The sequence below is a fragment of the Physeter macrocephalus genome, chromosome 16 (assembly GCF_002837175.3).
Source record: "Physeter macrocephalus isolate SW-GA chromosome 16, ASM283717v5, whole genome shotgun sequence".
Taxonomy (NCBI): Eukaryota; Metazoa; Chordata; class Mammalia; order Artiodactyla; family Physeteridae; genus Physeter; species Physeter macrocephalus.
In genome coordinates, this window is record NC_041229.1 from 46099985 (window position 1) to 46118708 (window position 18724).

Sequence of the window (18724 nt, forward strand, 5' to 3'; positions counted from 1 at the left end):
TTCCTATTACCATTTCCTTAATTGTTTGGGGTTTGTTATTGTAGGTCTTTTCCTTCTCTTGTGTTTCCTGCCTAGAGAAGTTCCTTTACCATTTGTTGAAGAGTTGTTTTGGTGGTGCTGAGTTCTCTTAGCTTTTGCTTGTCTGTAAAGCTTTTGCTTTCTCCATCGAATCTGAATGAGATCCTTGCCAGGTAGAGTAATCTTGGTTGTAGGTTCTTCCCTTTCATCCCTTTATCATGCCACTCCCTTCTGGCTTGTAGTGTTTCTGCTAAGAAATCAGCTGTTAACCTTATGGGAGTTCCCTTGTACGTTATTTGTCATTTTTCCCTTGCTGCTTTCAATCATTTTTTTTTTCTTTAATTTTTGTCCATTTGATTACTATGTTTCATTTCAGTTATTGTATTGTTCATCTGTTTGCTTGTTCTTTAATTCTTCTAAGTCTTTGTTAAACATTTATTGAATCTTCTCGATCTTTGCCTCCATTCTTTTTCCAAGGTCCTCGATCATCTTCACTATCATTTTTCTGAATTCTTTTTCTGGAAGGTTGCCTATCTTCACTTCATTTAGTTGTTTTTCTGGGGTTTTATCTTGTTCCTTCATCTGGTACATAGCCCTCTGCCTTTTCATCTTGTCGAGGCTTGTGCAAGTTTCCTGATGGGAGGGACTGATGGTGGGTAGAGCTGACTGTTGCTCTGGTGGGTAGAGCTCAGTAAAACTTTAATCCGTTTGACTGCTGATGGGTGGGGCTGGGTACCCTCCATGTTGGTTGTTTGGCCTGAGGCAACCCAACACTGGAGCCTACCTGGGCTCTTTGCTGGGGCTAATGGCAGACTCTGGGAGGGCTCACGCCAAGGAGGACTTCCCAGAACTTCCACTGCCAGTGTCCTTGTCCCCACAGTGAGACACAGCCACTGCCCGCCTCTGCCAGGGACCCTCCAACACTAGCAGGTAGGTCTGGTTCAGTCTCCTATGGGTTCACTGCTCCTTCCCCTGGGTCCCAACGCACTCACTACTTTGTGTGTGCCCTCCAAGAGTGGAGTCCGTTTCCCCCAGTCCTCTCGAAGTCCTGCAATCAAATCCCACTAGCCCTCAAAGTCTGATTCTCTAGGAATTCCTCCTCCCATTGCCAGACCCCCAGGTTGGGAAGCCTGACGTGGGGCTCAAAACCTTCACGCCAGTGGGTGGACTTCTGTGATATAAGGGTTCTCCAGTCTGTGAGTCACCCACCCAGCAGTTATGGAATTTGCTTTTACTGTGACTGCACCCCTCCTACCATTTCATTGTGGCTTCTCCTTTGTCTTTGGATGTGGGGTTTCTTTTTTGGTGAGTTCCAGTGTCTTCCTGTCGATGACTGTCCAGCAGCTAGTTGTGATTCTGGTGTTCTCGCAAGCAGAAATTATATTTCTAATTGCAGTTAAAATTTACCTGCAGAATTATTTTGGGTAATACTAACTGGGTAACATTAATAGTAATATAATGTGAAGTTAGTATTTTAACTTGACAAATTAAATAAACTAGTTTGGGTTTCAACAATGTGTGGGGGAAAAGATAAAAAGTAAATATCTAATAAACATGCTAAGTATATCATAACACTAAAAACTGAATTCTAACTGCATGTATATTGTATGAAGCATGTGACACAGATAATGCACTGTATCAGGACCAAAAGTTTCATCAGTAGGATATGCCAGAAATTTTACAGATAAACACGAGCATTTTATAGTCCTTTTGAAGTCCATTCACTGCATACAGACCTAACCAATATCATGGACAGTTGCTTTGAATTCCTAATCCATGAAACTGAAAAGTTAAGAAATTCTCATTAACAAGTCAGTAAATATAGTGGGCCTCAGAAAATGTATGATACATTAAAGCACTTTTGCTATATAATCACAGCAATAATTTGAAGTTTATATTACATTTTTAGGCCAAGAGGCCCACAACTCCTGGTTTTACAAGCGTTCCTTGAGATAAATAAATGTCATTTCACAGAGAGAAAAAAATACACAAGCAGTGACCTGCACAACATTTATATAAACATCTGTTTGTTTCAGTTTCAACAAAGGAATTTGTATTAACCACCAGCTGTGATTATGTGTACCAACCTTAAAATGCAAAAGAAAGCCATAAACAAGGCCCCATTAGCAGTCAGAAATGAAGCAGATTGTAGGATCTCAGGGAGCAGTTTGTGTAAATAATAATCTAATTTTCGTTTCCGGAGAATTGCTGCAATCTGGAAAAAAAGAAAAATAAAAGGCTCTTCTGTTTAATATAACCAAGTTTTCCCACTTAAGTTAGTTCTTATGTGGAAGATATTGAAATAATAGCATGTATTTTTAAATTAAAGTAAAAACTCTGGTATTTTACTGGCTCCTCTATGAAAATTCAATTTCTGGGACAGAAGACACTTTAATTTATTGAAAGTGTAATGGGTAAAATAAACATCTAGAAATTTCAACATGGATCATATGATAAATAACCTCCAAACATTGAGATAAATATTTATAATGCCTTAAAAAGTTTTAAACTGGGGCTTCCCTGGTTGCACAGTGGTTAAGAAGCTGCCTGCCAATGCATGGTACACGGGTTCGAGCCCTGGTCCGGGAAGATCCCACATGACGCGGCGCAACTAAGCCCGTGTGCCACAACTACCAAGCCTGCACTCAAAGTTTTAAACTGGGGCTTCCCTGGTTGCACAGTGGTTAAGAAGCTGCCTGCCAATGCATGGTACACGGGTTCGAGCCCTGGTCCGGGAAGATCCCACATGACGCGGCGCAACTAAGCCCGTGTGCCACAACTACCAAGCCTGCACTCTAGAGCCCGTGAGCCACAACTACTAAGCCCATGTGCCACAACTACTGAAGCCCACGTGCCACAACTACTGAGGCCCACGTGCCTGGAGCCCGTGCTCTGCAACAAGAGGAGCCACCGCAGTGAGAAGCCCGTGCATGGCAAGGAAGAGTAGCCCCCACTCGCAGCAACTAGAGAAAGCCTACACACAGCAACAAAGATGCAATGCAGCCAAAAATAAATAAATAAAATTTTTAAAAAAGAAGTTTTAAAGTGAAAAATAAAATATATGTTTAAATGGAAAAAATAAAGTCCAATCAAATAGAAATTGAATGCTAAAACAAAACTACATTACAGATACTATCAGCCTGGATATTAGAAAACTTCAATGATAAAAACCAGAGAAATTCATTCATTCAGTTTCACTGAGAAGGGGATATGAGCTAGATTAGGAAGAACAGTATAATTCTCACAGGTCACCAGGAAGATGCTTTTCTATCATTATGAAACAATATATCAAAGGAACAAAAGTTAAGGGGACAGAATTAGGGAATGAGGCAGGGAATGTAAGAAAGGGCAAGACTGACTTGAGAAAAGGAAGACCAGAGAACTCTGCATTCACTTTTCACCATTCTAGACATAACAGCTTCCCTATGGTCAGGGATCAACAAATCTAATGGCCTCTTCTCAGTTCTTTTCTTACTCTACTCCTTAGAAGCCTCTGATAATTTCCTACTTCATTCAATTAAACAAACTGTTACTAAGAATTATGCCATACACAGGAAAAACAACAATGAATAAGATCTAATCCTTGCCTTCAAGGAACATAAAAACTTGATAGGGAAATAGACATATAAACAATAAACTACAATAAGGCAGTGTGGTAAATGCTGTACTAGAAGAAGGAGAAACTGCTATAGAAATACATATTAGGGAATAACCAAAAAGGAGATGGGACTGGACAGGTAATAACGCCTGGAAGATGGATCTTGACAAACAGGTAAAACTTTGACAAAAGAGAAGTTTCTATGGTTTCTGTGACTTCATTGTTTTCATTCTCCCATTATATCGCTAAGTGCTATTCCTTTGTTGGCATTTCTTCCTCAGATCTCTACTCATTCTATATACAATCTCTCCCACAGCATCATCTATCATGTCAAAGTAGGAATTCCAATATAACCCCTTCTAATTTTTTTTTTTTTAATATTTGGCTGCATTGGGTCTTCGTTGCTGCACACAGGCTTTCTCTAGTTGCAGCGAGCAGGGGCTACTCTTCGTTGTGGTGCGCAGGCCTCTCATTGCGGTGACTTCTCATTGCGGAGCACAGGCTCTACGTGCACAGGCTTCAGCAGTTGCAGCACGTGGGCTCAGCAGTTGCTGCACGTGGGCCCTAGAGTACACAGGCTTCAGTAGTTGTGGGCTCAGTAGTTGTTGCTCACGGGCTCTAGAGCACAGGCTCAGTAGCTGTGGCACACAGCCTTAGCTGCTCCGGGCATGTGGCATCTTCCCAGGCCAGGGATCAAACCCACGTCCCCTGGATTGGCAGGCAGATTCTTAACCACTGCACCACCAGGGAAGTCCCTCCCCTAAATTCTTAATGCATACTTCAAATGTCTATTGGACATGTCAATAAAGACATACCACAGACATCAAAAAAAAAGCATGTCCAAAGTAGAACTTATTATACTTCCCCAAAATACTTTTATTTCTGAGTTTCTAACCTCAAGTAATAGTACCACATCCACCCAATTACTTAGAAACAAAATGTTGGTGTCATTTTCAATTACTCCCTGGATCCTCAACCATCTCCTCAGTTCTAATGGTCTCCTAGTATCTTCAGGTTTTACAATGTAATGTCTCTTTCATTTTAGACTCAACAATGGGCAGAATATGGTACTCTGTTATATATTCAAGTAGTTACAGAAAAAAATCCCCTCTGTTCCTGGAAAGGAAAAAACAAAACTGCCCCTATTTGCAGATAACCTGATTGCCTACACAGAAATTCCCAAGCAAGTTACATACAGACACACACACACACACCTCCTAGAACTCATAATGCAGTTTAGCAAAGGCAAAGGATATAAGATAAACATACAAAAGTTATTTGTATTTCTGTATTTAAAAAATGAATACATGGACACCAAAATTAAAAATACAATAGCATTTATAACTCCTCAAAAAACGAAATACTTAGGGAAAAATCTACAACACTTGTATATGACTTGTATACTGAAAGATACACCTGATGTATGCTGATGGAAGAAATCAAAGAACAGATTAATATATGTTCATAGATAGGAAGACTCAACATGATAAAGATGTCAATTTTCCCCCAAAGCAATATACAGGTTTAACACAATTTCTATTACGATTCCAGAAAAGGTTTTGTAGATGTGGACAAGATTATACTGAAATTTATATAGAAAAGCAAAGGAACTATAAGAGCTAAAACAACATTGAAAAAGTGAATAAAATGGGAGGAATGAGTCTACCCAATTTCAAGACGTATTATATAGCTACATGAATCAGGTTCTGTGATATTGGCAAAAGGATAGACAAATAGATTAATGAAATAGAATACAGAACCTAGATATAGATCCACACAAATATATCCAACTGATTTTTGACAAGGTATAATGGCAATTCCATAGAGGAAAAATAGCTATTTCAACGAATGGTGCTGGAGCAAATAGACATCCACAGGCAAAAAAAAAAAAAAAAAAAAAAAAAAAAAAAAAAAAAACATTAAGCTCAGCCAAAGTCTCACACTTTATACAAAAATTAATTCAAAATGTATCAGAGACATAAATCTAAAACATAAAACTACAAAACTTTTAGGGGAAAAAAATCAGGGAAAATCTTAGGGATCTAAGGCTAGGCAAAAGCACAATTCATAAAGGGAAAAATTATAAATTACACTTCAGAATTAAAACTTTTTCTCTGTGAAAGACCTGTTCAGAATAAAAACCCTAGCTATAGAATGGGAGAAAATACTTGTAAACTACACAGCCAGCAAACGACTAGTATCTAGAATATAGAAGGAAATCTCAAAACTCAACAGTAAAAAAATGAACAATCCAATTAGAAAATACAAATAATATGAACAGATATTTCACCGAAGAGAATATGCAAATGGAAGATAAGCATATTAGCCATTAAGGAAAAGCAAATTAAAACCACAATGAGCTATCACCATAGAACTGTCAGAATGATTAAATTGAAAAATACTGGAAATACCAAATGCTGACAAGGATGTGGAGAAACTGGATCTCTCATGCATTTGTTGGGGGGAATGTGAAATGGCAAAAGCATTCTGAAAAAGTTTGACAGTTTCTATAAAAACTAAACAAGCAACTATCATATGACCCAGCAATTGCAGTCCCGAATGTTTATCCTAGAAAAATGAAAATGTTCACCCAAAATTTGTGCACAAATGTTTATAGCAGCTTTGTTTGTAACAGTCAATAAATGGAAACAACTCCTATGTCCTTTAAGAGATGAATGGTTTAAAAAACTCAGGTGTATCCATACCATGGAATACCATTTAGCAATAAACAGGAACAAGCTAGTGATACATGATACAATACTGATGAATTTCCAGAGAATTATGCTGAATGAAAAAAGCCAATCCCAGGGGACTACATACTATACTATTCCATTTACTTAACACATAAAATTACAAATTTATAGAAATAAAGAATAAATTAATGGTGACCAGGGGTTAAGAGGAGGTGGGTAGGTGGGAGGGGTGGGTATTGCTATAAAAGGGCACCACAAGGGATCCTTGTGTTGATGGAAATGTCCTGTATATTGACTATATCAACGGCAATTATTTTGGTTGTGATATTTTACTATCATTTAGCAGGATGATACCACTGGGAGAAACCAGATAAAGAGCACAGGGAATCTCTTATTTCTTACAACTGCATAAGAATCTACAATTATCTCAAAATTAAAAGTTCAATTTTAAAAAAAGCAATCATCCACATAGCCAATGGGCATATGAAATATGCTTAGCATCACTAGTATTTAGAAAACTGCACAATAAAATACTACTACACACACACACCAGAATGTCTAAAACAAGGAGAAATGACAACGCAAAGCATTGTCGGGAATGAAGTAACTGGAACTTCACACATTGCTGGTAGGAATGTAAAACTGCATACTTACTTCAGAAAACTGTTATTATCTAATGAAACTAAATGTACACTTATCGTATGATCCAGCAGTTTCACTCCTAGGTATACATCCAAGAGAAATAACTGCTTATTTCCATCAAAAGTCATATTCATAACACTATCTGTAATTACAAATACTGCAAAACACCTAAATGTCCATTAACAGTAAGGTAGATAAATTGTATCTATTTGCAATATTGGTAAATCATACTGTACAGTCTACTGTAAGAAACAGGGAAAATCTGACACAACACATGGGAAGTAACCTAAGACCTTATCAACACTGTGCTGTAACCCAGAGCTTCCAACCAGGGTTTACAAGTGGCCAAAGAACTGACCCTCTCAACAGTCTGGGTAGCCAGGCCAGGACTAGGGTAACAAAGCAAGGTGATAATCATCTCTGTTTTCCCTAGTGTGCCATATAATTATTATCATTTTCTATGTACATCACAGCATGCTATAGTGTGAAAAAAGATTAGAAGTACTCATCTAACCAAATAACATAAAAGTAACTGTACTAGCCATGTAGGAATTGTAAGGGCACATGCACACATGTATAAAATCATTATCAGACATCATCCAACAACTTCACAAACATCATATTGTATAGCAAAAAATGTTGCAGTGTTCATATGCTTTTGACCAAGTAATTCCATGTCAATAAATTCCTTATGAATTTTCCAACTATGCAAACATTTAGCTCAAAAACAAAGTATATAATAATACTATGATTAAAATATATATTTGTATTTATTTATTTATACTCATATAGATTTTGAAGACAATATAATGACCAGGAAAAAAAGGAATCAAAATACTTAAAGTGATAAGGCAGACTACAAAACAATATTTTCTAATGAACATATGGAACAAACACTAGAACGTTATGAACTGGCTATCTTGGTAATAGATTATTTTAATCTTCTTTTTGCTTTTGGGTATTTTCTAGACATTCTGCAACAAACATGTTACATTTATAAAATTGGTAGAAGGGGAATAAGTATGAGAAAGTGTGGATTAATTATTATAGAAAAAGATCTGAATAGAGAATAGAAATAATCAGCATGATAAAGTATAAAATAATCAGGAGATACGATTTTTACTCTTAGTTCTACAACAATTTATATGAATGCTACTTATTTCAATGCTGTTTAGATTTCATCTTCCTCATTTATTAGATAAAGAGGCTGACTTAAATGACACAGGTGACATCAGTAAGATGGCAGAATAGCAGTTTCCAGCACTCATCCCCTTGCAGAAACATCAATTTGAACAAATACTCATGTGCAAAAATACCTTCACAAGAGCTAAGGATTTCAGGTGAGAGATTAAAGCATCCAGGTGGAATGGAGAAATAAGAAAAGATGCATCGAAGAGGGTATAAAAAATAATCTCATATTACCCACATCACCCAACCTCCAACCCCAGGTAACTCAGCATGCAGAGAGACACCCACCCAAACGAGGAAGAAGAGTGAAGTGAGCGCCCAACTTCACCACAAACCCCAGCTCCAGGCCTGCCAAGTAAAATCAGGCATCAGGCCAGGCCACACAGATCCAGGATTCAGAAGTGCCCCCATGGACTCAGACTCCAGGCCCATTCCAGTGCCATGCCAAACCCCAAGAAACCAGGCTCCAGGCTTACCCCATGGATCTGTTTCAAGTCCCAAACTGAAGCCCCAAACACCAGGCCTGCCCAGGTAGACCCAAGTATAAGGTGCACACCAGTGAACTCAGGTTTCAAATCCACCCCCAGGCACCAGAGTAGCCTGCCTGAAAACTCCAGCAGCAAACCCATCCACAGACTCTACCAAATGGCTTTCTTTGGCTTTCACTGAAGAAGCCCAAGCCCAAGTGTAAAGACTGGAAGAGGTGCCTACTCCTTCAAATGAACAAACACCAAAACAAGGCCACAGAAATACGAACGTTCAGGAAAACATGACACCAACAAAGGAACAAAATAAAGCACGAGTAACCAACCCTAAAGAAATGGAGATCAATGAACTGCCGGACAAAGAATTCAAAATAGTTGTCTTAAAGAACTGCAGTGAGCTGTAAGAGAACACAGATAGACAACTAAAACAAAATCAGGAAAACAATACATGACCAAAATGAGAACTTACAAAAAGAGAGAGAAGGAAGGAAGAAAGGAAGGGAGGAAGGAAGGGAGGAAGGAAGGAAGGAAGGGAGGGAGGGATGCATGAATTCTGGAGCTAAAGAGCACAATGACTAGACTTGATCAAGCCAAAGAAAAAAAATCAATGAGCTCAAGACAGGTCATTTGAAATTACCCAGACAAAAGAACAAAAAGAAAAAATATTGAAAGAAAATGAAGAAAGCCTATGGAAATTATGGGATACCATCAAAAGAAATAACATACGCATTGAGGGAGTCCCAGAACAAGTAAAGAAAAAGGAGCAGAAAGCTTATTTAAAGAAATAATGACTGAAAACTTCCTGAATCTGGAGAGGAAAAGGGACATCCAGATCCATGAAGCCCAAAGAATCCCAAACAAATTAATTATAAAGAGATCTATTTCTTCTTTTCTATTTCTTCTTTTTCTATTTCATTAATTTTGAGAGGATGAATGTTCACTAATCCCACTGTGAATCATTTCATGATGTATGTAAGTCAATCCATTATGCTATACATATTAAATTTACACAGTGCTGGATGTCAATTATTATCTCAATAAAACAGAAAGAAAAAGAGAGATCTTCACCTAGACACATTATAATCAAATTCTCAAAAATCAAAGACAAAAAGAGAATTTTGAAAGCAGTAAGAGGAAAGAAAACTTGTCACATACAAAACAACCCTCATGGTGGGGGCGATAAATTGGGAGATTGGGATTGACATATATACATTATTGATACTATTGATACTATCTATAACATAGATAACTAATGAGAACCTACTTTATAACACAGGGAACTCTACTCAGTGCTCTGTAGTGACCTAAATGGGAATGAAATCCAAAAAAGCGGGGATATATGTATACATATAGCTGATTCACTTTGCTGTACAGTAGAAACGAACACAACATTGTAAAGCAACTATACTCCAATAAAAATTTTTTTAAAAAAGAAAATATTAGTAAATAGAATTTAACAACATATAAGGAGAATTATATACCATGGCCAAGTGGGCTTTATCCCAGGGATGCAAGGCTGGTTCAATTTATAAAAATCAATCAATGTAATTCACTATATTAACAGACTAAAAAGAAAAATCACATGGTTATATAAATCAATATAAAAGTATCTGACCAAATTCAACACCCATTTATGACAAAAACTTTCACAAAAATAGGAACAGAAGGCAAATTCGTCAAGTTGATAACTACCGCTAATTTCTACTTAATGATGAAAAGACTGAATGCTCTCTTCCTAACTCTTATCAAAATATCAGCAAGGTTCTTTATAGATATAGAGAAGATTATTCTAAAGTTTAAATGAAAAGGCAGAGGAACTAGAAGATCTACAATTTACAATAGGAAGAATAATGTAGGCAGAATCAGTCTGCCCAATTTCAAGATTTATTATATAGCCACAGTAATTAAGAGCCATAATAGGAAAAACTGAAAAATCAGACCTTATCAAAATTTAAAACTTCCTTTACAAAGGAAGAAAAGAAGCAGTATCCATATAAAGGGGATGAAAAGACAAGCTACAGACTGGAGAAAATATTTTCAAACCACATATGCACAAAAGGACTAGGAACTAGAATCTATAAAGAACTCTCAAAATTCAACAGTAAAAAAAAATAATAATTGGGGCTTCCCAGGTGGCGCAGTGGTTAAGAATCCACCTGCCAATGCAGGGGATACAGGTTCGAGCCCTGGTAGGGGAAGATCCCACATGCCACGGAGCAACTAAGCCCGTACACCACAACTACTGAGCCTGCACTCTAGATCCTGCGAGCCACAACTACTGAGCCCACATGCCACAACTACTGAAGCCCGCGTGCCTAGAGCCCATGGTCCACAACAAGAGAAGCCACCACAATGAGAAGCCCGCACACTGCAATGAAGAGTAGCCCCCACTCACTGCAACTAGAGATAGCCCATGAGCAGCAACAAAGACCCAACACAGCCAAAAATAAATATAAATAAGTAAACAAATTTCTTTTTAAAGAAACAAAGGTGATACAATACATTACCAAATGAAGGATAACAATCATGATCATCTGAGTAGATAGAGATAAAGCATTTGACAAAATTCAATACCCTTTCAAGATAAAAACATCAATAAACCTCATCATAAAAAAGGTCATATATGATAAGCCCACAGCTAACATCAAACTCAACAGTAAAAAAATGAAAGCTCTTCCTTTAACACCAGAAACAAGACAAAGGTGCCCACTCTCACCACTTTTACTCAGCTTAGTACAGGAAGTCTTAACCAGAGTAACTAGTCAAGAAAAAGAAATAAAAGGTATCCATATCAAAAAGGCAGAAATAAAATTGTCTCTGTTTGCAGAAAACTCTGAAACCTCTACCAAAAAAAATTAAAACTAATAAATGAATTCAGTAAAGTTGTGGGATGCAAAATCAATAAACAAAAATCAGCTGCATTTCTATACAGTCACACCAAACAATCTGAAAAAGATACTAAGAAAACAACCCTATTTACAATTATATTATCAATAAAATACTTAGGAATAAATTAAACCAAGGAGGTGAAAGATCTGTACACTGAAAACTTTAAAACATTAATGAAAGAAACTGAATAAGATGTAAATAAGTGGAAAGACAGTCCATGTTCATGGAGTGGAAGAATTAATATTGTTAAAATGTCCATACTACTCAAAGCCATCTATAGATTCAATGCAATCCCTATCAAAATTCCAAACGCATTTTTCACAGAAATGGAAAAAAACAATCCTAAAACTCATATGGAATCACAAAAAAATGTGACCAGCCAAAGCAATCTTGAGAAAGAAGAATAATGCTGGAGGCAACACATTATACCTGACTTCAAAATATACTACAAAGCTATTGTAATAAAAACAGCAGAGTACTGGCATAAAAACAGACATGTAGACCAAAGGAACAGAATAGAGAGCCTAGAAATAAATTCATGCATTTTATGGTCAAAAGATCTTCAACAAAGGTGCCAAGAACACACAACAGGGAAAGGACGGTCTCTTCGATAAATGGTGCTGGGAAAATTGGTTATCCACATGCTGAAGAATGAAACTGGACCCTTATCTTACTCCATATACACAGAACAACTCAGAATCATTAAAGACTTCAATGTAAGACCTGAAACTATAAAACTACTAGAAGAAAACATAGAGAAAAGGCTTCTTGACATTGGTTTGAACAATACTTTTTTGGATATAATTCCACAAACACAGCAACAAATGCAAAAACAGACAGATGAGGTTACATCAAACTAAAAAGCTCCTGCACAGCAAAAAAAAAAAAAAAAAAGCTATCAACAGAGTGAAGAAACAACCTACAAAATGCAAGAAAATATTTGCAAACCATTTGCAAAATTTGATGAGATTAATATCCAAAATACAGAAGAAACTCAAACAACTCAATAACAAAAAAACAATAACCATTTTTAAAAAATGAGTAAAGGACCTGAACACACATTTCTCAAAAGAAGACATACAAATGGCCAACAGGTACACAAAAAGATGTTCAACGTCACTAATCATCAGAGAAATGCAAATCAAAACAACGAGCTATCACCACACACCTGTTATAATGGCTATGATCAAAATACAAAAGGTGGTCAGTGTTGGTGAGGGTATGGAGAAAAGGAAATCCTTGTGATACACATACACACACACACACACACACACACACACACACACACACAATGGATTACTCAGCCTTAAAAAAGACGGAAATACTATCATTTGGGACAACTTGGATAAAACTGGAGGAAATAACGCTAAGTAAAATAAACCAGGCACAGAAAGACAAATACTTCATGAACTCACTTATATGTGGAATCTAAAAACCCACAGAAGCAGAGCAGAATGATGGTTGCCAGTGGCTGAGGGGGTGGGGGAAAATAAAGAAATATTGGTCAAAGGATACAAAGGATACAAAGGTGTAGTTATGTAGTTAAATAGGATGAATAAATCTAACAGATCTAATATACAGCACAATGACTATAGTTAGTAACACTGTACTGAATACTGAAAATATGCTAAGAAGGTAGATTTCAGGTGCAACTGAAACATTCACTTTGTTGCCACATTCATTTTATTGTGGCAGTGTGAAACTGAAACTGCAGTATCTCTGAGATATGCATGTATATCAAATCATCATGTTGAAAAATAAAAATAAAAGGTCAACACTAAAAATATGACACAGAGTTCTTTTTTTCCTACTTCTAAAATTGTATTTTTTTTTTAAATAAATGGTATTAAAGGAACTGGATACCTGTGTAGACCAAAAGAATTAACTTTGACCCCTTCCTCACACTATAGACAAAAGTTAATTTGAGATGGATCACAGACTTAAATTTGCAAAATATAAACAATAAAGTATCTAGAAGAAAACATAGAAAAATATCTTTATGAACATTCCAGGCGTAAGTCAAAAGTCAGAGACAGCATTAAGCATAGTTCATGAGGGCAAGTATGGAGACTGATCTGACTAACACAAAGGCTACAGACTGAAGACTGATGCAAAATTATAATGACAGGCCCCCAATTTAGGAGTTTCCCTTTACAAAAATATCACTATTAAACATCTATCAGGCCTATGTACATTTCGTCTAATTCCTTTATTCTCCCTTATCTCTTTCCCCATGTGATTAATGCTGCACATTTGCCACACAAATGGTTGACTGGTATGTGGACTGCATGGCTATGGAACAGAACACAGCTAATTGGCCCTCAAAGGGGCTGACCCCATGATCTTAGCCTTAGTACCAAACTTTTTTTTTTTTTTTTTTTGGGACGTGGGCCTCTCACTGCCGTGGCCTCTCCCGTTGCAGAGCACAGGGTCCGAACGTGCAGGCTCAGCGGCCATGGCTCACGGGCCCAGCCACTCCGCGGCATGTGGGATCCTCCCGGACCGGGGCACGAACCCGCGTCCCCTGCATCGGCAGGCAGACTCTCAACCACTGCGCCACCAGGGAAGCCCAATACCAAACTTTAATTTAGCAGTCTTTGTTAGCCCCAGAGCTTGATCATCAACTCTCCTAGAAGACTATTTCTAGAGGGTCTAACAAATCTAGATTTTTGGAAAATAAAAGTTTCCAATAAGAAAGAGTTGATTTTATGTTTTATTTATTTAATCACCAGCAAATAATGATTTCTTTAAAGCAGGTCTCTCAACCTCGACACTACCTACATTTTGAGCCACATAATTTGCTGCTGTGGAGGGCTATCCTACGCATTACAGGATGTTTAGCAGCATCCCTGGCTTCTATTCCATAATGCCAGTACCATACCCTGAGCTGTGACCACCAAAAATGTCTCCAGGGAGTACCAAGTGTCTCCTAGAAGGCAAAATTACCTTATTGAGAACAACTGCTTTAAAGAAAACAGCATAATGAATTTACATTTTTAAAATATTAACAGAATATTTATTTAACAAACACTTGTAACACTTACTATGTGTCAGGCACTGTTCTAAACACTATACAAAAGTTAACTCAATCCTCATTAACAATCTATGAGATGGACATGATCAATATTCCCACTTTAGAGATAAGAAAACATGGGCACAAAGAGATATGTTGCCCAAAGTCACACAATGAATAAGTAGGAAAGCAGGGACTGAACACAGGTAAGTGGATCCAGAGTCCATGCTCTTAACCATGATACCTGACGCTAAAGTCTGACATTCTAAATGAGGGGACGTATCACTTATCCATTGTGCATGTTACAGAAAAAAAAACTTGTGACTTACTAGCCCCTATAGGAATTCAGGCTGCCTATCCTGAAAGAAAAAATACTAAAATATAGGGAAAACAGGACTGAGGTATATATATATTTTAAAACCTAATAAAATATTCATAAATTTGGTATATACATATACCAGTTATTTGGTATATACATATACCAGTAACCTGGGGGAAGACTAACTAAGGCACCATGATGACTCCAGGGCTAGAAATTACATTCCCAGTCTACAAGAGCTAAAAATGAAAGAAGATGGAAACACAATGTTCACAATACTAAGTCAGCAAATAAAAAGAACTAATCTCAACAGAAGAAAGTGGAACCAGCCAGCTGTGCATCTAACTTTACTCTGATTTCCTTCTCCTTCCAAGATCTCAGTACTTTTTAAATAAATGAGATAACGGATATAAGTACTCAGCAGAATTAGCACATAGAAGGCACTTAAAATATATGTTTCCTTTTCTCTGCACAATGGCTCCCTGCTCTAATCCCAGTTCTTTTTTATGCTGTGCAGGTTTGTTCTATTAGTGTTTTGAAGACATTTCTGTCTCTAGTAAATCAAGATGTTTGAAAAACTTAATGGAAATTAAAATAACTATAGAAGAAGTTAAGCGGTCCTCGTGAGACTCAAAACTAAACCACGTTTTTATAGCACCAACTGACTCAAAATAAAAACAGAACTTCAATGAACAGAACTAAAGTAGAATATTCATCTCTGGTCAGAAGACTTCCTCTATTTTTTCTCTCTAACAAATTTCAAAACTCTTTTAAAAGAATAAGACCTCATTTTTAAAAAATATTTAGCATAATAAGGGAGGATGAATTACTTTGTTGTCACATACAAATTTATACTGCATGTGCTGGTTAATTTTGTGTCAACTTGACTGGGTCACAGGGTTGCCAAACATTCTGGGTGTGACTGTGAAGGTATTTCTGGAATAAATTAACATTTTCAGTATACTGGGTAAAGCAGATTACCCTCCCTAATGTGGGTGGGCCTCATCCAATGAACTGAAGATCTAAATAGAACAAAACAGCTGAGTAAGAGGGAACTCCTCCAGCCTGCATGCCCTCAAGCTGGGACACTGTAGTCTTCTCCCACCTCAGACCCAGAATAAAACATCCATTAGGCTTGTGTGAAAGCCTACTGGCTTTTGGACTGGAGCTTAGGCTATTGGCTTTCCTTGTTCTCAGGCCTTAGGATATGGACTATAAGGAACTACAGCTTGCCAACTGTAGATCTTGGAATCTCTCAGCCTCTGTAACTGTGTGAGCCAATTCCTTATAAGAGGTCAGTCTGTCTGTCTCTCTCTCAATATACATTGTATGTGTGTGTGTGACACACACCACACACTCTCTCACATACAACACACACACACTCACACACACACACGCACACACCCTTCAAGTTCTGTGTCTCTGGAGAACCCTAACAAATACACTGCATTTAAATTGCTGCCAACACTTTTATTTTTAAGGTTAAAATTATTTTTAAGCTACAAAAGCCAAATTTAAATTCTAAAACAAAAAGACAAGGAACCAAGTATCACAGACCGATATTTACATATCTTTCTGCAGTTTTCAAAGCTTTCACGTATGTACTATCTCATATGACTACCACAGCCTATCATGAAGTAGTTAAGACAGGACTATCATCTACTTATACATGAGGAAACAGAGTCAAGCTATAAGTTGCAGAACAAAACAAAAACTCAGATCCAGTGCTCTACACCATGCTGACTCATCACATACAGACAACAAGCTTACTAAAAACTGTAAGTTTTCACTCATCTCTCATGGTCAGCAAATGTATGATCAGGCCACCCAAGATGGTCATTCTCTTGCTCTTGGTACATCCCCTGCTGGACCAGTGCCTATCTCACCTACACCCTACTCACATGCCTACATACTTGCTCCCACCCCAGCTAGTGATGGTTCTAATACTTACATTATAACACCTCCACAATGGTAGCTTACCAAAGGGACAGTAAGGGGAACGCCCCTCTGCTAGTTTCCTTGTTAACCAATGAGCCAACCAGATGCCACTTCCCCCTGTAACTGGTAACCTCCCCCTCCCCCGGGAGTGAAGTCTGCTGCCATGTCCTGCCCACCGTCTGCTGCATACGGTGGGCTGTTGTTCCAGGACCTTGCTTCAGACATGTAAGACCCTCCCATCCATTAAACCATTGATGTCTCTGTTGCTGACTCTGGGCTCTTCCTTTGGTCTTGAGGCTGGGCAGGCACAGGGCTTGCATGCCTGCAGGGTGCAGCCCAACAGTGAATAAGGATGCTTATGAAAAAGCACAATATCACCAGCACCCAAGAAGCACTGCCCCCCCTCCAGTGACCATCCCAAAGGGGAGGAGATCAAGATGGCAAAGTAGGAGGACACTTGAGCTCACCTCCCCACCAAGAACACATCAAAAATATAGCTACATGTACAGTAAAACTCACTGGAAACAAACAAGACTGGCAGAAAAACTCGCCTACAACCAAGGCTATAAAGAGTCACACAGAGTCAGGTAAGCAGAGAGGCAAGGTGATCAGGTCGGTACCTGCACACTTAGAAGATGGGACACAGAAAAGGAGAGAGATATCATGGGCTGGGAGATCCTCCGTGAGGCATGAGGGATTCAAACCACATATCTGACACCCTAGTCCTGAGGTCCAACATCAGGAAGACAAGTCCCCTTAGCTGGTTTGAAAACCAGTAGTATTTACCGGAGAGCTTTAAGAAATTGAGACTCCACTCATGAAGAACACGTGCACATACTTATTGACTCCTGGGAACAAGGCGGAGGAAGCAAACTGAGACTGCCTGGAGCTCTGGCCAGTTTCTCACAAGGGGCCCAGCATGCCTGAGGCCACACCTAGTGCCTGCTCCAACCTCTCTTCCTCTAGCGCTGCTCCCCTCTGGGATGAAGCTGCCTTTGCCAGGAGGGGGAGAATGCACACTTAGAGGGAACAGAACCAGCTCAGACCCAGCCCTTAGGGCTTCTACTCCAGCACCTTGGCACCCAACCACATCCCAAAGAGGGCAGTAATGACCACCAGAGGAAAAGATCTGGCTCACACTTGGCCCTGGATCTAGTCCACCAATCTCCAGCCCCACCTCCCATCAAGGTGATAGCTGCCAGCATACCCTGGGTGAAGACATGACCTCCGCTCACTTCAGATCAACCTCTCCCACCGAAGCCTGGGCACATGCAGACTGCATACAGATGTTCCCACATAAGGACATGCCTTCAAGATTGGGACAGGTAACTATTTCACCTGATTTCATAGAGACAGAGAAAGTTAAAATGAGAAGAAAGAGGAATTTGTTTCAAATGAAAGAACAAGAAAAAACTGATGAAACAGAAATAAATAATTTACCAGGATAAAGAGTTCAAAGCAATAGTAATAAGAATTTTTACAGAACATGGCAAAAGAATAGATGAACACAGTGAGAATTTTAACAAGGAACTAGAAAACAAGCAAAAGAACAAGTCAGAGCTGAAGAATACAATATGTGAAATGAAAAACACACTGGACAGAATTAACAGCAGACTAGGTGATACAGAAAAACAGAAAAGTGATCTGGAAGATAGAATAATGAATACCATCCAATCAGAAGAGCAAAAAGAAAAACAAATGTTAAAAAAAGGGGACACTGTGGGGCTTCCCTGGTGGCACAGTGGTTGAGAGTCCGCCTGCTGATGCAGGAGGCACAGGTTCATGCCCCGGTCCGGGAAGATCCCACATGCTGCGGAGCAGCTAGGCCCGTGAGCCATGGCCACTGAGCCTGCGCGTCTGGAGCCTGTGCTCTGCAACAGGAGAGGCCACAACAGTGAGAGGCCCGCATACCACAAATAAATAAATAAATAAATAAATAAA

The 18724-nt window shown here is 38.5% G+C and overlaps 1 protein-coding gene across 1 annotated transcript in view; it reads right to left on the reverse strand.

Moving 5' to 3' along the window:
- The window catches only part of TMEM135 (transmembrane protein 135), a 257212-nt gene that overhangs the window by 214044 nt on the left and 24444 nt on the right, over nt 1-18724 (reverse strand). Inside the window, exon 2 of the mRNA XM_024131687.3 lies at nt 2106-2233. Coding sequence (XP_023987455.1) covers nt 2106-2233 — 128 coding nt within the window. The remainder of the gene's footprint in view (nt 1-2105; nt 2234-18724) is intronic.